The sequence below is a fragment of the Ahaetulla prasina genome, chromosome 3 (genome assembly GCF_028640845.1).
Source record: "Ahaetulla prasina isolate Xishuangbanna chromosome 3, ASM2864084v1, whole genome shotgun sequence".
NCBI classification, from domain to species: Eukaryota; Metazoa; Chordata; class Lepidosauria; order Squamata; family Colubridae; genus Ahaetulla; species Ahaetulla prasina.
The window spans coordinates 190,612,023-190,636,510 of record NC_080541.1 but is presented as its reverse complement, the minus strand read 5'-3'; the positions used below and the strand labels follow the sequence as shown (position 1 = coordinate 190,636,510).

Below are 24,488 nucleotides of genomic sequence, written 5' to 3'. Positions count from 1 at the left end.
GTTCTATTTTTTATTCAGTTCCAACTGTTTACTTTTCTTTGTGGAATTTCTCATAAACTTAATCTCTGAAGTGTTCTCTTTGGGTTCAGTGTTATTATGTAGTCTGTGCTGAAGTGTGAATATGTCTTCAGCTTGCTGATTAAAGGTTTAAAATGCTATTTCTTTTTTGCTCTCATTCTTTTATCCTACATTTTTTTATCCAAAAATCTAGGTGATGAGGCCCTCAGTCTAGTTTATTACCAGTTTGGTTGAGAGAGAAAATAAAGATCTTAATTCATATCATTAAAGACAGATCAAATTATTACTTCTCCATCCTTAAATTCATATTTATTGATTTTATAAAAATTGGCAGACTATATTTTCCTAAAAATATGAAATGGAAAACAGAAATAAATATATTAATAATATGGTATTAACTTTTCCAAAATTCCAGTGCTTATTTACATGGGAGAAGGCTGAGAGTGACAGTTCATGTGACACCATGAATGAATATAGTAATGTTTTGAATATGTTAGATTCAAGTCTTAATTGCTATGTGCTATAATACTACTTCATGGAAAAGGATGACAAATCTAGGTCTCAATTACCTATGTTTTAAATACAAAACTCCCAGGCTACAACTTATAAAATTTTGTTCAGTCATTTTGTTGGCTTGTTGGATGTTAGTATAGTGTAAGAAATAAAACCTCTCTTTAGCAAAAGTAAGAATATTGATAATGTTTTACAGCAACAGAAACTATGAATCATAGACATTACATTACTTTGCAAAGGTACCATTCTGGTGCAATCAAAGCTTCCTGCCCTATCTAGTCCTACTTTTGTTCATTTAACTCCTGCTCATCTTGCTTTATATGAATTATACTTCTGGAGAGTGGTGAATGGCAGTTCCAGGAAATGGTGAACCTTAGCATCAGGGTGGTGCTGGATCCTTGAAGGAAGTTAACCTACTGAAGAAAATATCTTGAATCCAGAGGATTTTATCAATTATTATCTAATTACAAACACTCCTTTTCGGTGTGGGGTACTTGAGAGCGTGGCAGCTCTGTAGCTGCAAGCATTAATGGAAGGCATTGATTATCTTGTCCCTTTTGGTCTGAGTTCAGACCTGATTTGAGGAGAGAATCGGCCACAGCCAAATTGACCTCTTGCAGGAATGAGATAGAAGCAATGTGATTATCGAGCCCATTTATCTCTCAGCAAGCAATCTCAAAGAATAGTACTATTGACTCTGAACTTTTGACAGCTATTCTGTGAGATGCCATAATGCATTATTTTATGTCTATAGTGGTATTTAACATCTGTAGAAAATTGCCAGAGGCATCACCAGAACTTTTGAGGATGGGTTTCATCAATGTATACATGACACTTGGCTCTGCTTCTCCATAACTTCCAAGATGGCGCCGACGAAGGCTGCCTCAGTGAAATGCTCTCTAATTGTTTCTTTATTTCTAATTGTTCTCTGTGACTCACTATGGATTTCCTACTCACGAGACCATCTGCTAAAAATTAAGGAACATTTCTTTAAGGAGCAGCTTTCTTTAATCTCATCCCCGCCTGTCTTTACAAACACGGAGGAGATTCTAACACAGGAGGAGGCAATTCCCATGGAGCCATGGATTACTAAAAAAACCAAACGACGGAAACGAAGGAAAAGAGGTAAACGAACTGGGATCTTAATCAAGCTAAGAACTCGCACTAAAACTCCTCTGCCTTCAATTTTCCTAACAAATATACGCTCACTTGCAAATAAGATGGATGAAATACTCCTCTTAAACAAATACTATTCTGATTTTTGCAATTCAGCAGTCCTATGCTTCTCTGAAACCTGGTTAAATGAATCAATTGAAAATAGCAGCCTGAACATTCCAGGATTTCAAATAGAACGATCAGACAGGATTCCAGAAACATCTGGTAAAAAGAAAGGAGGAGGCTTATGCCTATATATTAGCAGAAACTGGTGTCAAGATTTTAAAATAATGTACAAATTCTGTGACAACAATTTAGAGACTCTAATTATCAACTGTAAACCTTACTATTCGCCTCGTGAATTTTCCTCATTTCTTCTAATTGCTGTTTATGTCCCACCACAAGCCTGTGTAAACAAGGCATTACGAACTCTAGCTGACCAAATCATGGAGGCTGAAGCCAAACACCCTGATTCACTGGCCATTGTTTTGGGAGATCTAAACAAGACAAACTTAAGGAAAGAGCTACCAAAATACTTTCAGCATGTCAATTGTCCCACCAGAGGCAAGAATACTCTAGACCATTGCTACACAATACTAAAAGATGCCTATCGGTCTTTACCACGTGCAGCTGTAGGACACTCTGATCATTGCATGATTCACCTTGTACCTGCTTACAGGCAAAGACTTAAAGCCACAAAACCAATAATTAAATCAGTGAAAACCTGGACGGAGGAATCAGAATTAAAGCTACAGGCATGTTTTGACTGCACTGATTGGAATATTTTTAAAGATACCTCTGCAGACCTGGATGAACTCACAGATACTGTAACATCATATGTCAGCTTCTGTGAAGACCTATGTGTACCTACAAGGAACTTGCGAATACACAGTAACAACAAACCTTGGTTTACACCTAAACTTAAGCAGCTACGACATTCCAAAGAGGAAGCCTACAGAAAAGGTGATAAAATGCTGTACAATCAGGCCAGAAATGCACTAACAAGGGAGATAAGAGCAGCAAAAAGAAGCTACTCTGAAAAGCTAAAGAATCAATTTTCAGCAAATGAACCAGCAAACATGTGGAAAACTCTTAAAAATATCACCGGCTATGGCAAACCTCCTTCCCAGGCTGAAGGTAATCAACAACTGGCAGATGACCTGAATGAGTTTTACTGCAGGTTTGAAAGGAAACTACAGCCACCTATCTCCACAACCCCCATCTCAGACACACCAACAACAGCCAAGCCTCCTACAACTGACCCCATTTCATTGGGTTCACAACCCCTAGTGATCACAGAAAAGGAAGTGCAGGACCTATTTCACAGACAAAAGCCAGGAAAAGCTCCAGGCCCAGACAAGATAACTCCTTCTTGCTTAAAAGTCTGTGCTGACCAATTGGCCTCCATCTTCACCCATATTTTCAATAAATCACTAGAGATGTGTTATGTTCCTTCTTGGTTCAAACGCTCTACCATCATGCCAGTGCCGAAGAAGCCCACCATCAAGGAACTGAATGACTACAGACCAGTTGCTTTAACATCTGTAGTCATGAAAACCTTTGAAAGGCTAGTGCTTTCCTACCTGAAAACCATCACGGATCTGCTGTTAGACCCCTTGCAATTTGCATACCGAGCAAATAGATCAACAGATGATGCTGTTAATATGGCTCTGCACTACATCCTACAACATCTTGAGTCTCCAAAGACCTATGCAAGGGTCCTTTTTGTAGACTTTAGTTCAGCATTCAATACCATCATTCCAGACATTCTTCTAACTAAGCTAAACCAGCTACAGGTACCGGAACAGACTTGTAAGTGGATCACAAGCTTCCTAACAAACAGGAAGCAGCAAGTGAAGCTAAGCAAGATCACATCAAATACCTGTATAATTAGGACAGGCCCCCCCCAAGGCTGTGTGCTCTCCCCACTTCTCTCTGTATACCAATGACTGCATCTCCAATGATCCATCTGTTAAGCTACTGAAGTTCGCAGATGACACAACAGTGATTGGTCTCATTCGAGACAATGAGGAATCCGCATATAGACAAGAGGTCGAACGACTAGCCTTGTGGTGCAACCAAAACAATCTGGAATTGAACACACTCAAAACCATAGAAATGGTGGTAGACTTTAGGAGAAACCCTTCCATACTTCCACCTCTCACAATACTTGACAACACAGTATCAACAGTAGAAACCTTCAAATTTCTGGGTTCTATCATATCGCAAGATCTCAAATGGACAGCTAACATCAAAAACATCATTAAAAAAGGACAACAAAGAATGTTCTTTCTGCGACAACTCAGTAAGCTCAAACTGCCCAAGGAGCTGCTGATCCAGTTCTACAGAGGAATTATTGAGTCTGTCATTTGCACCTCTATAACTGTCTGGTTCGGTTCTGCAACCCAACAAGAAAAACACAGACTTCAGAGGATAATTAGAACTGCAGAAAAAATAATTGCTACCAACCTGCCTTCCATTGAGGACCTGTATACTGCACGAATCAAGAAGAGAGCCGTGAAAATATTTGCAGATCCCTCGCATCCTGGACATAAACTGTTTCAACTACTACCCTCAAAATGACGCTATAGAGCACTGCACACCAGAACAACTAGACACAAGAACAGTTTTTTCCCGAAGGCCATCACTCTGCTAAACAAATAATTCCCTCAACACTGTCAGACTATTTACTGAATCTGCACTACTATTAATCGTTTCATAGTTCCCATCACCAATCTCTTTCCACTTATGACTGTATGACTATAACTTGTTGCTGGCAATCCTTATGATTTATATTGATATATTGATCATCAATTGTGTTGTAAATGTTGTACCTTGATGAAGGTATCTTTTCTTTTATGTACACTGAGAGCATATGCACCAAGACAAATTCCTTGTGTGTCCAATCACACTTGGCCAATAAAAATTCTATTCTAACTTAACCAGGAGAAGCTGTATATGTTCTGAACCAGAATACTACCTACCACAATAGGTGGATGAGGGCCAGTACTGTGAAGTAAGACAAAATTTCAGTAAAACACTGTGGCTAATTTCCCAGGTTTGGAAACTGGAGAATGTATCTGCTCTAAAAGGGCTATATTGTCTCAGAAAGAACAAATCCATTGTTAGAGGTGCTTCTAGAATCATTTCATTAGAATCCCAAGCGATCCCTGAAGCTAGGATTTACTGTTGCCTGTTTCAACTGGTAGGTAACTATACTATTTCCTGGACAGGAACAGCCTATTTACAGCTGTGATGGAATGTGCACCTGGAGAATCAGTGAATACAAGTTTTGGTAACACAGAGTTTCCTAGAGAGAGGCAGATTAAGAGGCTGACTAAACTGTAGAGGGGAGTGGGTTCAGGGTAGCGACACTGTAGAATCTCTCAGGATATATCTGGTTGGTTAGAATAGCTTTAGTTTAAGATTTTATCCACTAGATATAAGCAAATAAAGGCTTGGACTCAATTGGATTTTGCTGTGTCATATTTGAGTTGGGCCTGACAAAAGTAGTCCATTTGCTGGTACGGTAACTTCATATTGAGATTACTGTAATATATTCTGTTTGTGGTTGCTCTTGAAAATGCAAAGTGATACAGAATGTAGAAACCAGGTTATTGAATGAGTCATTCAGTCATGTTAGCCATTTGTTGAAGGAACTACACTGGATATCCATTTGTTACAAAGCCATTCAGAATTTTGGATATGGTTTGAAGCCCTAAACATCTGAAAACCAGGTAACTGTCTTTGTATTATTGACCTGATTACTTAATTGAGATCATCAAGTGAGGTACTGCAATATGTACTGAAAGGGTCTGTCTCCCTCTCCTCCTCCTCTCTCTCTCTCTCTCTCCCTTTCGCTCTCCCCCCTCTCTATGTATCTCTTTTCTCTCTCTGTTACTCTCTCCCCCCCTTCTTGTCCTCCCTCCTCTCTCCCTCTCTCTGATTCTGATTCTGAGGCATCTCATCCAGGGGTCTTGCGGCCTGACAGACTGAAGCAGGAAATGGTAGGCAGTTACGTCCAGCCTTTGTTGGTGCTGGGTACGCCTCGGACGCTTAGGGATGCATACTAAATTTCACTGCACTGTCCAAGGCTTTGCGAGAGCAGTGGGCAGGCCATGAGGCAGAGGCCATGAGGCATCGGGCAGGCCATGATGTGCTCTCTCAGCGCCTTGTGCAGCACAGCAAAATTTAGTGTGCTTCACAATGGGGAAGACGGGTCCCCTCCTCCCAGGACCCATTACAATGCAGAGCCACAATGTGACCCTGCCCCACTTGCCCCTAGCAACAAGATGAGCGCGGCAGGCCCGGAGCAAGTCTCTTCTCAGGTCAGGCAAGAAATGACTGAGAGGGGAGGGATGACTGGTGGGACCAGCCAGTGGTAAGATCAGCCAGAACTGCTGAAAAACATAACTACCAGTCATGCGACAGGGAACCGCAGGAGAGGGGTGAAAGAGCGGCATGCAGCTCAGGAGCCGCGGGTTGCTGACTTCCACTTTAGACTATATATAGGCCCATTGGCATTCCAAGAGGATAAAAATGGTTAATGCTGTGACCTATTGTACCCATCTGTTAGGGAAAAAAAGGAACAAAATAAGACTTCTATGTCAGAGTTGCAAAACCCAGATGTTCAATAAATAACAGCAACAACCTAGAATCTCTTTGCAACTATTTAGTATCATCTTGATTTCAGGAGCCAAGACATGGTAACTTTTTAGAAAGTAATATGGGTAGAATTCAATAGCTTCACCAATTCGTCTCCTGAAAATATTTTTTTTAATTGCTCAATTTGGCAGCCATTTTATGAAAAAGCAAACTCCCCACATAGTAAAGTAAGTATTTTCTGAGAAATGCCTACAGCTCTTAATTCATTTTTCAGATAAATTCACCAGCCCAGAAAAAAATATTACAATCTAGATTTACTGGGCTAGATGGGTAAAATCTGAATTGAAAGCCCCACACAAGACTTCCTCCAGTCTCATTCTATTTTCAATACTTTTTATTTGCATGCTCAGTGTTGGAGATTTAAGATGCCAAATATCAGTCCTAGAAAAAGGAAAAGTTGGGCAAGAGACTTCCTTAGTCACCCTGATGCTGGGCTTCTTGTGTATTTGCAAAGAGAGCACATACAGTTGCCTTGGAAACAACAATCAACTATATTTACCAATGATGGTGAACAAAGCTTGAAGCTCTCTGGATACTGCTCTTTTTAGCATCATATGGGTAACTTATTTCTTGGATTATCCCAGCTGTTAGCTTTGTGATATTAAACCCATAAAGAAATGAGTTAGAGACAAGGGAATCTAATTAAAACAAGCATTCAGAAAAAGGATGGGGAGGGGAAAAGTACATATGGATGGGTTCATTTCTGATAGAGGGCTATCCTGGGTTTTTATTATCAGAGACAGAACTCTAAAAAGTGCCCTAACCTGTAGTGATAGATAATACTTTAGAGCAATTAGGCACTGTTTTAATGAGCAAAACTGGATACTGACTCAATTCCTGCTGTGCTGCTTCATTGTGGCGGTGGGGAGCAGTGTTCCTAGGAGGGATGAGCAAAGAAGTCAAGTACCGTATATACATTTTCAGCCAGATCACTCATGAAGGTCAAACCAGCTGCACAGGTAAAGCAAGCAAGCAAAAACCTACATGGGGCAGCAGAGATAAGAAACATATATGTTAGAAGAAATTCCTTTCTTACCAAAATCTCTAGTATTAGAAGATAAAATTAGATCAGCACTCCAGTGACTACTTGGAAGGCTACAGGAACTGATGGAATACCCCTCAGAAATGTGCCAAGTACCAGAAGAATCAATAAAGGTTCTAACCAAGCTGTGCCAGGAAATCTAGAGAACATCACAGTGGCCAACAGATTTGAAAGTCTACTGTACATTCCAATATCAAAAAATAAGAGACTTAATGAAGTATGCAAACTACGTACAACGTCCTTAATTTCACCTGCTAGCAAAATCATGATGATGATAATCCAACACAGTCTTACATAAAAAAAGAGATATCAGACAGTCTTTTCTCAATAAATTTTATTAAGAATTATATTAAACAGATAAAACTACAATGCAAGAACCTAATACAAAAATATATATTTAAAAAAAGGAAAAATAAATATTAAAAAGTGTAGAAACAAATCCCCTGCAAAAAGAAAAAAGGGAAGTTACTAGCAAAAGATGTTTCCCCCTTCAACCTCAAAACGTATATTCCAATTTTAACAATTGATCACTGTCTCTTAAAATGCAAATGAGTCATTCCATAACTCACCCCATTTTCTATAAACTCATCTCTAAATGTTTAGCTTTCCTTATTCAGTAGCAAAAGTTCAGTAAAAACTTAACAAAAACACTTAACAGTGTAAGTATATAATCCCCCTTTCCATTTAATCTAAATCTCCCTCATGCCTCTTTTTAATAATCAAAATTAATGCCATTAACAAACATTATAAAAATTTAAAACTAATAAACATTACCAGAAATATTAGCCCCTTATTTATCTAACAAAATATGTAGATATTGCAAACCAAAAACAGCCAGTTTGGTATAGTGATTAAGACACCAGGCTAGAAACAGGAAACTCTTGAGTTTTATTCCCCATTAAAAACCATCTCAGTGACCTTGGGCCAGTGACCTTGGGCAGTCACTCTCAATCCAACACACCGCACAAGATTATTGTGGAAAAAGGGAGGAGGAAGGTGTGTTGTGTTGTTTGTAAAAATAATAAAAGTGGACAAAAATAAATAAAAACCTATTAACCCAGTTCATTATTTCCCTGACAAAAATACTTATCCAATCAAGATAACCATTAAGCATCATCAGAGATAGCAATTTATTTAACCACAATAAAAAATTATTTTTTTTCTTTTTCCTTACAGCCATTCTTAAGTTCTAACTCCTATTTTCTTCTACTATCGTTATCTCTTCTCTCAAAATTCTTGTCATCTTTATTCAAATCCATTTGTAATTTCCATGTAGAAATTATAACTTCAGTATCTCTCTTATATTCTGATTTAAAAGGATAATCCACATGGCTCTTTTGATACATTATTTGTATGTCTCTTATATTTTTTAAATGGTCATCCTATCCATTTAAAATCCAATATTTCCATCTTTCCTATAGGATGTTAATCCATCTTAAAGTCCATTTTTATCTTCATAGTGATTTGTTCCTCTTTCATAATTTTTGATTCCAATGTAGAGTTAAAATGCTCAAGCATTTCTTGAATCCACAGATCAGTTTTCTTTAAAGTAGCCATCGGATGTCTTCTAATGATCAATCTTCAAAGACTTGTTATCAGTTTGAAATGCAAATACTATAGGACAGATTTCCCTTGTGGGACTATCTTTCTAATTAACTTCAAAGTTCTTTTTTAAATCAATTTCATCCAAAACTTTTAAGACTTTCCCAAAATAACATTATAATCGCCCTTTTGCTGCATACCGGGGGGGGGGGGGAAAGCTGGAAACATGTAATTTTCCTTTTAAATGGATTAAAGGGAGACTCATCTAATGACTATTAAAGTTGAGGTTGCAAATGTTTTTTCAATCTTAAACAATTTTTTTAAATCTCCAAAGTGACTAAAAAGATGAGATTTGATTAAAACTTGAGTCTTAGCAAACCTGCATAATTGGCTCAGGGCATGATGAAACTTGTGAATCACAGCTGATCTCAAGTAGCTGCAAAATGTTTACTTCAGCTGTCTACTTCCAAAAAATAGCTGTCCGAAGTACATAAAAGTAATTTTAAAATATTTCTTTGTTCTAGAACAGGGGTATCAAACTTGTGGCATCAAGGTGGCATCATGTGACTATCGGGACTTTTTCCCCCTTCACTAAACTGGGCATGGGCGTGGACAGCGCGTGATGCATCTGTTGTGGTCCGCCAGCAGCCTGCAGAGCTGGCAAGGGAGTTGGACAGTGAGGAGGCTGGGGAGGACAATGGACCAGTCCTGGAGTCAGGGAAGGCACAAACGAGGGCCTGCATCGGAGGTAGAGATGGGGCCAGGGCCATCTAGGAGCAATGCACAGACTCCGGAGCCTCCAGAGGCGGACAGCAGAGCAGGAGGAGCCTGTTCCTAGGAACAGGAGGAGCCTGTTCCTAGTGCACACATGTGAAGAGCTACCAGAAGGCAAGAGCAAAAAGGATGACTCGGGAGTAAGGCCAGGAGATGATTGGCCCCTCCCATATGGCTTAAAAGAACAGCAACGGCTCTTGGGTTCTTTGTAGGAAAGCAACTTGCTGCAATTGTTTCTTATCTTCTGTTTCTGAACTTCATGGGGTTCTTGCCAAGAAAAGCCTTTGGCAGGGTGCCAAAGAAGACAAAGGTTTGTGATAAGGCCAAAGGACTTTTTCTGAAGGACTTCATTTTGGACTTAATTTGGACGAAGCTGAGAATGAAGTAATTCTCAGCTATTCTAATAAAATATGTTTGTTTAGGACTGATTGTGTCTGGTAATAACTACTTGGGCCTAGGTCACAACAGCATCTGGCCAGTGGGCCACGAGTTTGACAGCCCTGTTTTAGAGAGAAGTTTGGCAATTGGAGCTTGCATCCAGCTGCCTTTTCACCTGTAAAGCCCCCCCATCCATTCAGCAAAAAAATAAATAAAAATGCAGCACATTAGTTTACATTCCTCACCTGAAGACTGATATTGTAGCATTTGAAAGAAAGAGTATGATCCCATTCACCCAATGGATTGAAGACCTGATTACATTTGCCACCTATGAGCAGATGTCGATACAGATTTTGAATGGATAAGTACAGCGAAATATGGCTTTCAAATGTAATGGAATCAACATGTGGAGGTTTCATAATCTTCCAGTTAAAAAAAAAAATCAACTAGTTTAACTCTGCATCAGGCTTCTATAATTGCTTTGTTTCTTATTTGATGAAGCAAAAAGATGAAATGGAGCAAAAGATAGATCATGCAAGCAGTAATGGGGGCTCGATTGCCAGTTGTCACAAAATAAACACTTTGCAAAGAAGAATGAAGGCAATTAATACTTCCAACTCTTGGATAACCTTAAGTATAACTGCTTACAAAGCTACCATTACAGTAATTTTCATTAATGAATTCATGGGATTGTTTTTACAAAATACCATCACTTAACCCAGGGAAAGAGAACTAGAAATTCCAATGGCTCACAAGGTCCTTGAACTCATTTTTGCAGTCACATAATTTAAAAACAACATTTCTTTCTCAAAATTCTCACAGGATAGTAGAGAAAACTATTTTTGGTTATGTAACATGGCTCTGTATGTTTTACATAATCAAGCTCCCAACACTGTTATCCCTTTCCCCCAAAATGTTAGCTCTGGCCATTAAACTGTTTCTGTTTCTGATTTAAAACTTTCTAAAAGAGTCAACAACACATTTGTGTCTAGCAAAAATTGATTTACTAATTTTACTACTGTAGTTTTAAAACTGAAGAATAATTGTAAAAATAATGTGAATTTAATTTGTCAATAATAAATTAACTATTAAAATATATTGAAGATGTTTTCTGGGCTTTTATGTTCCTGCTGTAATCTTAAATTTATACAAACTAGAACTAGCTTAAAAGATGAAATAAAGGAAAAACTTAGCAAGGCAAAATAGTTAATTTCTCAGTTTTGCTGACCTCAAATCAACTTGTAAACATTTTCACAGCAATAAAAATACTGGTAAGTGAAATTTTATAGGGTGTGTCAAATTTTTCAACTTTCAACATTAGGTGTGCTCAAAAATTGTGAGGTCTTGTAAAGATATTTTGGATTTTGTAAAGATATTTTGGTTACTTTAATGTAATTTAGATATGTTTGGTGAGTAACTACATGAATATAATAGCTTTTAACATTTTGTTTGTTTCATATAATTACTCTTTTTATCTCCCTTAGCTGTTACTAAAGCATAATACTTAATCTTGAATATTAAGAAAGTTAAATTGCATTATACTGCTATTTTTGTGTAATGCTATCTTACAGAAAATATAAGGCATAGAGAATCTAAGTTGTCTGATTTAAATATTTAGCATCTTCTTCCAGAAATATCATCTTATGTTTATGATTCAGCCAGACATACATTCATCTTTGTGAAAAGAGGAAGAAGTTACTATTTCTAGAGGCTTCAATATACCCTCTAACTGTTTGAGAAGCATAGTCTATAGTCTATTTTGATCTGGGATCATTTCCTGCATTGTAAACCTTTTGTTTGTTTGTTTTGCTTTTAGGAGGAGTACTTTGCTGTTCAGCAGTGAATCTCATCGATTTCAGCAAACATGGATGAATTGCAAGATGTCCAGTTAACAGAAATTAAACCTCTCTTGAATAATAAGGTAAAGAAAGTTGTGTTTGAGCATGAGAAAAACTCTTAACAATTTTGTACTATATGCCAACTAGGAGGAGATATTAGTGTGTAGGAGGAATATATATTATAGTTTTCTCCTGTGGATGTAGAATTTAATTCACTGAGAAGAGCCATTGAAAACTCTTGAAAATTCCTATATTTAATGTAGAAAGACAATTCTCCTCCCAAACCTTGCTCCCCTGAAACAAATTCTAGGTTTCAGATTTCATGAAAAAAGCTCTTAAATCTGTGCTGTTGTTCACTGAAGTGCCATATATATTGATTTCAAATAGTCTTGTGGCATTTCAAAGCAAACAGATCTATTATGGTTAAGCTTTTGTTGATTGAAGTCTACTTGAAAACATCAAAGGCATAATAATTGCTATAAAAATATTTATGAATGTTCAGGCATATTTTTAATGAAATCTTAAAGGTTGGGGGGGGGGAATTCCAGTGGATAGGAGGCTGTAGGGCTTTACTGTCCACATAGTTCATCTTTATTATTTTACAAATATCTCAAGGCAGTGAACATATCCAGCACACTTTCCTCCTCCTGTTTTCCCCACAACAAACAACCCTGTGAGGTGGGTTGGACTTAGAGAGAATGATTGTCTCAAAGTCATCCAGATGATTTTTTTATGCTTAGAGGGGCTCTTGAACTCACAGTCTCTCGCATTCTAGCCTAGTGCCTTAACCACTAGACCAAACTGTCTCTCATGGTAGCCTAAACAGAATATATTGTGCAATGATCTTGGAATGTATTTTTATAAAATATTGATTTCTATTTTGTGTTATGCAGAGTTTCAGATACATAGATATCCCAAAATAAAGGGGTTTTATTTTGTTTTGATTTTATGCCGTTTATTAGATTAACTGTTCTGTGTAGACAACATAGAAGAGATGTTACCTAAGTGAACAAATTAGGTTAACTTAAACAGTATTGTTTGATCTTTATGATGAAGTTTCTTTAGCTAAAAATTTAAAATTAGTACACTTTCAAGTGGTATATCCTTATATTTCAAGGGGATGGTTTTGCATGTACAACTTAATCCTGTGCATGTGCAAATGAACTTTCACACGCTCACATGCAACTTGCGCGGCCCATTCCCAATGAGCCACAGACCAGTATTGGTCTGTGGATCAATGTTTGGGGACCCTGCCTTATAAGGTGACATTCCAATGATAATTCCTGGAAACATTTTATATGCAAAGCAACCATCATTCAGCAGTAGTCCCATTGTTGTAATGTATGCATACTTTTAGCCTATATAATTTTGATGTCTTTCAAAATACAATTGAAGATAAAAACTTGAATTTAGGGCCAAGAACTTTATCTTAAAATTGGAAAGTATTTGTTCCTTGAGAATATCCTGTTTGATGTTAGAAATCCTGGCATTTCCATCATGGAAATGATGGAATAGATTGATTTCTAGGATAGAAGACTGGTGAGGTGGGGTAATTGTTACTATTGTGCACTTCTTTATTGCAATTTAATACAGGAAGCTTCAGCTCAGTACTATACTTTAGTTGTAACTGCAGTGTTGGAATAAGCTTTTCAAACTGGTGTAAAGCTTTTCAAACAGGTGTAAAGCAAAGTTTATGGTTTGTTGATCAATGGCCATTCTTATATTGACAGAATTCAGCTCGAAACTTCCAGGACTTTGACTGTCAAGTAAGTACTTATACTGGAACGTTTCTGCTTTGTCAGTCTTTTCTATTTTTGAGATAAATTTTTGAGATGAAATTGAGAAAGCTGTAGGCCATTGCTTCCCATATACCCATTTTTGGTTATCTGCATGTTGGAAAAAAAGTATTTCCCTACAAGAATGTGATTTGGAGAAGATTGTTTCCCATCAACTTATGAATCAAAATGAGGGTTACATTGCTACAGTTGTATGAAGTATTTTTCAGATGCAAATATATATTTCCGTTAAGGCTGTTTTCCCAGATCTCAGAATGGCTATATCACATTTTGAACTCTTTTCCTATCTAACTCCGAATCTTTGAAATCAACTTCCTCCTCCTCAGATCACATTTGGTCTGATTTATTAAGGTTTAAAAAGCTTAAAAGCTGCCTTTTATAACCATGGAAGAACCATTCTTTTTTATTACAGTATCTGTTATCAGTTTAGGTTATGATAGTGCTATGATTTAGCAAGCAAGAAAGGACACTTATTTATGTGGCAGGTAGTCATCGATTTACTTCTGTTGCTAAGCAATATGGTTTTTAAGTGAGTTGTGTCCAATGTTATGTCCATTTTGCAGTGGTCAATTGACTCTCCAATTGACTTAATTTTTAGAAGCCCCTTAGGAAGGTTATATTTAACACATTTATTGGTTTTGAAGGAAAGCAGATGCAACAAATAAATATTATTGATTTAGATCTTAAAGAATTGTGTTTTGAGATGTTTATCTTATCATTATTCTGAAGTATGTTTTTGGTTACCTTTTGGACAGGGGTGGGCTTCAAACGTTTTAGCAAGGGGTTCTCTGCCCGGTTGCTGGGTGGGTGTGGCCATGGTGGGTGTGGCCTAGTCGGCCTCCTGCACCACAACAGGGGGGGATTTCCCCTCCCTGGGTTCTGGAGGCTTTCTTCGAGCCTCCGAGTGGCCACCAGAGCCTCCCCAGGCTCTGGAGCCCGGAAATGGGTCCATTTCCAGCCTTCCTGAATTTCTGGTGGCCTTGTTTTTTGCTCTCTCCAAGCCTCCACATGCGCTCTGCACTTACCTGCATCCAAAACTGGCCTAGTGCAGACTCTGGGGAGGGGAGGGGTGGGCGGGGCCAGCCAAGTGTGGGATTTGGGGGTTCTCCGAACTGCACAGAATCTTAGCTAGAGGTTCTCCCGAACCACTGCAAACCCCCAGCAGCCCACCTCTGCTTTTGGATAATTTTTTTATATTCTCTTTCTCTATTTTGTACAACTGCTTACCTCAAAAGTTAATGATATGAAGGACATGTTCATAGGTAGTTTTTGACAAAGGTATACAGAATAGAGAAATGTATTTTTTTGCACTATATAAAATATTACTAAAGAGTGAATCTTCATAATGAGATGGTAAACAAGGCACATTGAAGTGCATATGACTATAATGCATATATTTGTTCGGGCTTGATGACCTTGTTAAGGAATATAAAATAGTTTACAGTAGTTGGGAACAATCTCTTCTTATACTACTCACTGGTATAAAATAGGTTAGATATAACTTGTATAAAAAAGAGAAAATCATAAAATTAACTGGGTTTATCACTTAGTTGGCTATGAGGGAGGTACGTCGAGGACCAGGAAGGGTACACAGGGATATGCAAGTATTAGATACAGAAATATCTCTGAAATTATGACCCAATAATCAGGGATTGTCTAGTAATCATCTAAAAATGCATGTAAAATATATGGAGCCTAAACAAAGTTATTCTGTTGGGTGAATAATATTCTGTATTCACATGCTAGAATATGTTCAGACAAAAATCCTGATTGAACTCTACTCTTTGTCACATCTTGAGTTGTTGGAGTCATTGTGTACATAATTGGCTTACATTTCAAAAAGTAATCATTCTAGATTTACACTTTCATCTATTTATATAGAATACCATAGAAACCAGCATTGCTTGCATAGACTGTGTTGCTGTTCTATTAATAGTTTTCCTCTGTGTGAGTTTGAATAATTTGGCACTTCACTGTGCTAGTTTATATTTGAGCAACTAGCTTAGCATGATTTTCACATCATAATTTTGCATTTTGACTTTATTCAGAATCTAAGTAAAATGTGTAAAAGAGTAAAGCTACGTGTTAGATGGAATCTTTTTCCTGTTTGTCAGGATTTTTCAAATCTTAACATCACTATAGGCAAGAAGGATTTCTATGTGGTTGTTGTTCTGTTCAGACACAAAGTATTTAGAAAGTTAGTGATCGTATGCAGCCAGAAAGTGTCTGTTGTATGGAAGTATTGTAGTTTGCAAATATTTCAAAAGTATTCCAATATATTGGCTCAATAAAGAATTACACAGAAGGGTTTCTTGTGGTCATAGCATATAGGCTGGATCTGAGTTGGACAAAACAGAGTTAATGAGATTGAGTAAAATCAATTTGTTTGGCAGAATCTATTTTTTATTATATAGGCATAAACTCTTTGAGAAGATTCTTTAACTTCTGTTAGAGTTGTAGCATACTCTAAGGAGAGTATCTAAGCATGCCCATTACAGCAATGTTATTCTCTTTCCTTTCTTTCCTTTTTTTCACAGTTTAGTATTAGAATAACCCCTATAACATTTAAAAGCATTTTGAATTTCAGTTGGACTATATGTTACGGCCCTGTTTCAGTTTTTCATATTTTTAGTTACACCTGGATTTAAGCTAAACACTGTACAGCTGGTTTTTTCAGAAAAGTATAACTCTTATATGAAAGTCCAAACTTAAAACTTATGCATCTCATGTAAGAAGTCTTAGTATCTTTCTCTTCTCAATCAATAAATGGATCCCATGAAAGAGTTAAATTTATAGAAAAAAACTATGAATCCTACTGGATGTATATATCACACTTGAATATATTAGAAAAGCACATATGCACTATTCTTTCCACATTTCTTTAATGAAAACTGAAAGAGTACAAAAGAGTACTTTTCCTGTTTTAACAACCTCTATATAAAATTCTTTTCTTTGAGCAGTTCCTGAAATTTAAAATTCACTATTTGATGAGAACTTTGTAAAAAGAAGATTTATAGAATCATTTTTTAAATCAGGAGGCTTTTTGTGCAGATTAAATAATATCCTTTTTATTCCCTGGTATTCTCAGTTTTTGAGCTATTTACTAGGGACTTTGTCATGTTTTCTGTGTAGAGATTATTCCTCTTTAATCTCAAACATTTGACCTTTCGTTCTGTAGGAGCATGATATAGAGACAGCTTATGGAGTTGTCCATGTTACTATGCGGGGCACTTCAAAAGGCAATCGACCCGTCATCCTAACGTATCATGATATTGGCCTCAACCGTGAGTCCTTTTTTTCATGGTATTTTCATGTTGACTTACTATGTTGTGTTCGTATTTTCAGAATAGAAGTGTTTGATGCAGAAGCAGTTCTTTTAATTTACCATAACTAGAAAACAAACATGAACATTACCAATCTTAACTTGTATTTTTCAAAGTAAGAATCAGGAACTGAAGTGGTGCTTTCATGGTCATTTTGTGGGTTTGTCCTACAGATAAGTCCTGCTTCAATACTTTCTTCAATTTTGAAGACATGCAGGAAATCACACAACACTTTGCAGTATGCCATGTTGATGCACCTGGACAACAAGAGGGGGCTCCTGCTTTCCCTTCTGGGTAAGTGTAGTAATATTCCTTTGATCCACAATGTTTAAAATTGAAATAGATAGGTGAATAGCCAGATTTCCAGTATTGGCTTAATGTATGTAAAGAGATACAGTACTGATTTGGCAGATACAGAAATACAAGTAAGAATAATGCCATGGGTAAATGTATGTAGATATGTTACTGGTGGGACAACTCTTTTGTGAGACCTTTAGGCCTCTGAGTTGAAAGCCTTTTGATCACTACAAAGCCATACTCTAATTAACCATGTCCTAGAATCTATTACTATGGAGCTGTTGAAATCTCCTTGCAAAATGGCATATATTTGATGAACTAGCCTTTGGACTAAAGTCCTTTTATGTCAACTTCATCTTTTCCAATTTCAGATATCAGTATCCTAGTACTGATGAACTCGCTGAAATGCTTCCTGCTGTTCTTATGCACCTGAGGCAAGTATGCAGAATAACCCTGACTTTCCTTTATTAACAATCACAGATGCTAAATAGCCTTTCTTTAATGTTGTCCAGAGGAAAAAGAACAGCTGTTATCATATTGCAATAAAGCCAATGGCTGTAAAGTTTATTCAGATGCCATTTGTAGAATCTTTCTTATATCTTATTTCTTATCATAAAATCATACAAAGGAAAATTGTATAAGTTGTATGATATTAAGGTTACATAAATGCGATGGGTCCTGCTAATAGAAAGAATACTAAGGGATTCTCTTCATTTTCAACTTTTTTTCAGCCTAAAAAGTGTAATTGGAATAGGAGTTGGAGCTGGTGCCTATATTCTCAGCAGGTTTGCGGTAAATAGCATTTGTGTTCATTTCTTTGTTTCAGCAAATTAAGTCTGTTTAGGCTCTAGATGTCCAGGTAGAATCCACATATAGGAGCGATACACGTAGTAGTGAGCAGACATTTTGCCAATAGTGGTAAAAACAGTCTCATTCTTTAGTGGTATGAATGCTGTAAAATATTGAGTAAATTTGAGGCAGTTAATTCAAGATTATGATTATCATGCTATTGTAAAAAAGAAATTAGTGCATCATCATCTCATAAAAAAGAATGCATTTACTTTTGAAAACCACAATAAACTTGCCAGCATTTCCTTGTGTTCTAAGTTATATTCTCCAACACCGTGGCCTTTTTAGTAGTCACCTTAAAATTATGTTTTATTCCTTTTTACTCATAGTTTATAGTTTATTATTGGATTATTTTGTACAACTGAAGGTGGCATACCTAATACTTCCCACAATAAATATGTTTATTTCCTATGTTTATGTATTTATTTGATATATTTATTATACTGTCATAATAAAAATATTTTTTATAGAATTTAAAGAATTTTATAGAATATACAATTACAGCATGAACAGTCAGAAAAGTAAAATTTTAATATTTTCCATTTCTGTTTTTAGTTGAATCATCCAGACTTGGTAGAAGGCTTAGTGCTAATTAATATTGATCCATGCGCAAAAGGTTGGATAGATTGGGCAGCATCCAAGGTAGGATAGAACTCTCTGTTTTGTGACCAAGGTGATAATATTGTTCTACACGACTAGAAATTCAAAAAACACTGAATAAGTATTTATTTTGGACTATCACTTTTTTTTTCTTTTCTAAACCCAAAGGAAGATTAAAGAATACAGGCTTTATTGATTTGACATACTGAAATGTATTTTGGTACGTTTTATGTAGCTGTATTATAGGTTTCTCTCAGCCATAAACCTGGCCTTGGGTCAAACAATGAACGATTTAGAGAGAATATCTGCATGTATTTCTAATACTAGAATTAGTGACGGATGAAACAGTATGTGAAAAAGCAGGACGTGTTAATATAAAACTGAGCAGCGCCAATATGTAATTTTGGTTTCTTTTTTTCAGTTTTCTGGATGGACAACTAACCTTGTGGATATTGTTTTAGCTCACCATTTTGGCCATGTAAGTTAATTACAAGTTTTAATATTGAAAATACCAATATATATACCGTGTTTCCCCGAAAATGGGACATGTCCCGAAAATAAGGCTAAACCTAATTTTTGGGTGAGCGTCCTCCCCTGAAAATAAGCCCTAGTGAAAGTGTGGGCGTGGCCAGCACAGGAGGCAGCCCTTCCCTTTCCCGGTCAGCTAATGGCAGCTGGGCCCCTTAATTGCATGGAGTTGGAACCATAGAGCGGGAAGCAGCCCACTCTATGGTTCTAACTCCATGCGGCTGCCCCAGCTCCTGGAAGACTCAACAGCAGGCAGCTGGCCCAACCAGCCTCTTCGCTATTTCCAGCAGCTTCCAGCCGGGTGCTCACCGGCTTCGCCCACATTAACATGGTGTGGCCTGGGAGGCGCGCAAGCATGGGAGGGAACAGGTGCTCACATGGCTTGGCGCCTTCAGGCCGCTCACGTTTTCTTCCCCTCCTGTAGGAGGGATAGGGCTTGATGGTGCACAGAAGGAGCGTGTCTTTGACAGATCCCCTGATAATAAGGCCAGGGCCATAATTCGGGGGTCAAAAGAAAATAAGACCCTGTCTTATTTTCAGGAAAACACGGTAATCAACCTCACATATATTAATGAACTATTCTTGTTCCTAGCACAGGAATTGTTTATAAGAATGCTTATGCTTTCATAATTTTAAGTATTATTCCTGAAATAAGTGTGACAGAAGACTATAATTTCCTTCCGCCGCGAACTTAAAACCTACTTATTTCGTCTTGCTGGACTCGCTTAAATTTTATATTATCAAATTGATTTATGGGTTTTAAATTTTTGTAAATTTTAGAGGGTAATATTTTTATCTATAAGTAGCCATATTAAATAGGTTTTTTAAGGGTTGTTTTTAGTTTTGTATTGTTGTTTTCGTTCTGTATTTTATTTGTGGCTGTACACCGCCCTGAGTCCTTTGGGAGAAGGGCGGTCTATGAATAAAAAAAAAATATTATTATTATTATTATTATTATTATTATTATTATTATTATTATTATTATTATTATTATTATTATTATTATTATTATTATTGATAATAAGTATAAACTGGAACTCAAACTTTCTGCTGGTATGCAAGCTGATTTTTACCTGCTTGTAGTCTGCAGTGTATATTACCTTCTTAGTTTTTGCAAGATAGCTGAAGTGTGCTTACTGTTTTATAGTGCAATTAACCAGACAAATAATTATAATATTTGTTATTTCTTTGTTATCTCAGGAAGAACTGCAGGCTAATCTGGAGCTAATTCAGACATACAGACTTCACATTGCACAAGACATAAATCAAGAAAACCTTCAGCTCTTCGTTACCTCCTATAACAGGTAACATGTCTATTTTGGATCCACACTGAAAACTCTTTTATTTTCTCCACTCCAGTTTTGAAAGTATGAATAATGCTTTAAGCAGCAGATAACGTACATTCACAAATCAGTATATTTAGCCTTAATTTCAACTGTAAAAGGCCTGCAAGATAGTTTAGGGCAGGGGTCCCCAACCTTTTGGACCTCAGGGACCACTAAATTCATAATTTTAAATCCCGTGGACCACTAATATGATCTGCTTAATGACTGGCTGGGAGGAGGTGACTGGGTGGGTGTGGCTAATTTGATGTCACTCATGTTGAGGAGCGCCTCGCCGGCTTCTAATTGCCCCTCCCCTCCCAGCCACTCCTTGCCTGCCCACCCGGGCTCTTTGGGGCCCAAACAGGAAGTAGGTGTTGGAGCTGAGCAGCCACCATGAGAAAGAGTTGGCAAAACAGCTGGCTCAGTTCAAATTGGATCTGACCGAGAAGGAGGCTCAGCAGAAGCACCTCCCTCAGGACTACAAGCATAGGCTTTCTAAGCAGAGGGAAGACCTGCGGGAGTCCAAGGCCAGGTACCGGCGCCTGGAGGCTCAGCAGGCTGAGATGGTCAGCCAGTTCCAGGCCATGATACAGTCCCACTGGAACAAGGCCCTCTGGCTCTTTGCCACCAGCGGTGCTTCCCTCCAGCCTTCACCCAAAGCCCCACACCAGGAGGCTGAAGCAGACCCCAAGTTGGAATTTCTACCCCGCTCCGACCCACACAAAAAGACCCCAAGGGGGAGACTCTGCAGCAACAGTTCATTGCACCATATCCAGCCCAGGGGCCGTAGTTTGCGGACCCCTGATTTAGTACAATATTAAAAAATGCAAATAATTTTTCTGCGGACCACCACAATTGGTGACCACTGGTTTAGGGAAAAGTCTTGTTCTTTTTTGTGTTAAATTTCCAGTTTTATTTCCATTATAGTCTGTAATGTTGTAGATTTTTCTCCACAACAAAACCTCTTCTAATTATCTCTTCATATTTTCCTACTTTTTTGTTTAAGAAAGAAGCAGCACATGAGTATCCCTTTAGAAACAGAATGTTTAGAAAGGGCCCCTTCATCAAGCTAGACATAAGTTCCAAGTCAGATACAATGTGAGAGATCCATGATCGGTTCTCTCAATAGCTTCTCTTCATTTCAAAAATGTGCATGTGTATGTATTTGAAATATCTGATATTTTAACATATGTGGTCCAGTGGATTTTAAGAAGTAGCTTTAAAAAATTAGAAATTATATCATAAAAAATCTTCAAACATTCCCATAGTATGGGACTAGATCCATTTAGCTACCAGTACTGAGAAAACTAATACCGAGATTAGATGGTTTTAGCCCCATATTTTTATTACTAAGGTTCAGTACTTCAAAAGTTTCATATTTTTCCCCATCATAAGTAGTCACAATCTAATGACACAAAATTTCTGTCTTAGCCATTACTTCCCAGACTGCTAATTGCTTGCTTACTTATTTATGTATTAATTATAAAGCTTCTATATCATTTCAATCTCAATAGACTAAGTAGGTCTGTCTTTGCCTTCAAGTCGTAGAGATCTGGATATTGAAAGACCAGTCTTGGGTATGAATGAAGAAGCACCAAAAACACTCAAGTAAGAAGCTTTTGACTGTCTTTCAACCATATTGCTTGAAGCTGGGTAGATTTTTCCCCCTGCCTATATTTCCTTTGGTTGCAAAAGTTACTTCCCTTCCCTCACTTTTTTAGTGCTTTTGATAGACATAGTAGCAAGCTAAATAATTTTGTATTCAACTTTTCTTTCCTATTTATATTACATCAGATGTTTTTTTATATATTGCACATAAAATTACATATATTACATGTACGTATGTATGCACTACAGGCACATACAAGATGTTTAAAAACTGTTTGTGAGGGCTGAGTTTTTAGATTTCATAAGCCTTCTGCTGAAAGGTGTATTGCAGAGTTGATCTTGGCCCCCAAAGATATGTCTATATGAATCCATAATGTTGAGTGTGTTTCCCCAACATGGCAGAGACTCTTGTAAAGACAACTGACTAGAAAGCTCAATGCTCTCCAAGAAACTACTGAAGTTTATTATTCCTAATCCCTTGAACATTCAGGTAGAGGTATTGAATACAAAACAGACTCTTTGGGGACTCAGCAGTCCAAATTTAAAGCTCAGACTAATGCTCAAAACACTGTATTTAACCAGGAAAGTAAATGGATCTGGTGGCGGCAGCAGTTTGAAGCTTGTTCTGCTTTCACACCAGTAGTCTGAGTAAGCTTTCCAGCTTCGGCTGTGAGCCTATAAACAACTCCTAACTTAAGCATGGCCCCTTCCTTTATTCTGAGCAAGACTTTCCAGCATGAGGAACCTGATCTTTTCTCTGCCAGGGCAATGAGCTGAATCCCAGCCAGGCAGTATAGAAGGGGGGGGGGAGGGGGGATTTGTTTGCCTGATGAGGTAATCCAGCAGGTGTTTTCTCTATAGACTTCTCTTTGTTGTCTTCTGGCATCTTTTTTTCCACACACACACCCACCTGCCTTTTATTCAGAGAACCTTTATGTTTAGCAGGCACCACGTTGTCAGGCATTCAGACTGTGGTGTAACGGCTTACGTATAGGGAGGCTTGTGTTTTCCCTTTACTACACCCAATGCTGCTACCCTTCAAACTATCTATATAAGTAACATCTTGACAGCTAGAACTGATGCTCTTATACATGGCAAAGTATTTGAGGAGTTTATGGCCAATATATAGTGGTTTATATATTGTAAACAAATGCTGAGCAAGACTGGGAAGACTTGTTTCATAAGGCTCTGTCCCCATTGAAATGAATGAACATGTTTTGATACCCTGTATCAGGCCTGTCAAACTGGCGGGCTGCAGGCTGGATATATCACACGTAAACCATGCCCACCCTAGCTCTGCAAAGGCAAAAAACATCACGATACGGCCCATGACGCGATCGACTTTGACACCCGTGTCCTATATGTTCTGGTATAATATTGCACTATTAAAACATGATCCAGATGTGAGCATGATCAAAAGATTAAAAAGCAGGATTTTGACAACAGAAGATGGTGTTAATGCTAATCAGATGGGGAACATCACAGAGAGGCAAATGATGAAAGAATTGCAGCACATCCCCCACATTTTGTACATAATAATTTTGCACACACATAAGGGATGGAATTTGCATTGTGATAGCACACAGTTAATTCCGGCATTTTGACAAAGCTTTGGAACCTGCAGAAAACTCAGCTGATGATTGTATAGATTATAATGCTGAACTGTGTCTTCTTTACAGGTGCCCTGCCTTATTAGTAGTTGGAGACAGCTCTCCTGCAGTTGAGGCTGTGGTAAGTAACCTAATCACTAGTTAGTAATTTCCTCAACTCTTATCATGCTGTAATTTCATCTAGACTTTCAAATTTTCCTTTAGTGGAGGAAGTAAAATTTTCTAAATTTTGGAATTTGCTTTATTTGAAGCGTGCAAATAATTTATCTGCATTTTAATAATATACTATAATAGTTTAATATAGGCAATTTTCTGTATTTTAAGATATAAGATACAAGCAAAGGTTCCTACGTGGGGGAATCTCAACAGTTATGACCAGAATAACTAGACACAAGGACAGTTTTTTCCTGAATGCCATCACTCTGCTAAACAAATAATTCCCTCAACACTGTCAAACTATTTACTAAGACTATATTACTATTACTCTTCTTTCATCCTTCCTATTACCTATCTCCTCCCATTTATACTGTAACTATAACCACATTGCTTATATTTTTACAATGTATATTGTTCTGTTTGTTTCCTAGTATGATTTGATTGCTTATTAGTAACCCATGACTAAGTGTT

General features: G+C 37.5%; 1 protein-coding gene across 5 annotated transcripts in view; it reads left to right on the top strand.

The window, feature by feature from the left end:
* Positions 1-24,488, top strand: part of NDRG3 (NDRG family member 3) — a 42,269-nt gene that overhangs the window by 10,122 nt on the left and 7,659 nt on the right. For 3 of the 5 annotated variants that reach the window (XM_058174334.1, XM_058174337.1, XM_058174333.1), the window contains exons 2-12: positions 11,904-12,008; positions 13,656-13,691; positions 16,900-17,005; positions 17,218-17,338; positions 17,713-17,775; positions 18,073-18,133; positions 18,746-18,832; positions 19,212-19,268; positions 20,519-20,622; positions 22,186-22,251; positions 23,931-23,982. In XM_058174334.1, coding sequence (XP_058030317.1) covers positions 11,952-12,008; positions 13,656-13,691; positions 16,900-17,005; positions 17,218-17,338; positions 17,713-17,775; positions 18,073-18,133; positions 18,746-18,832; positions 19,212-19,268; positions 20,519-20,622; positions 22,186-22,251; positions 23,931-23,982 — 810 coding nt within the window. In that variant the 5' untranslated portion in view covers positions 11,904-11,951. The remainder of the gene's footprint in view (positions 1-11,903; positions 12,009-13,655; positions 13,692-16,899; positions 17,006-17,217; positions 17,339-17,712; positions 17,776-18,072; positions 18,134-18,745; positions 18,833-19,211; positions 19,269-20,518; positions 20,623-22,185; positions 22,252-23,930; positions 23,983-24,488) is intronic. The other 2 variants (XM_058174338.1, XM_058174335.1) reach the window with 1 other exon arrangement.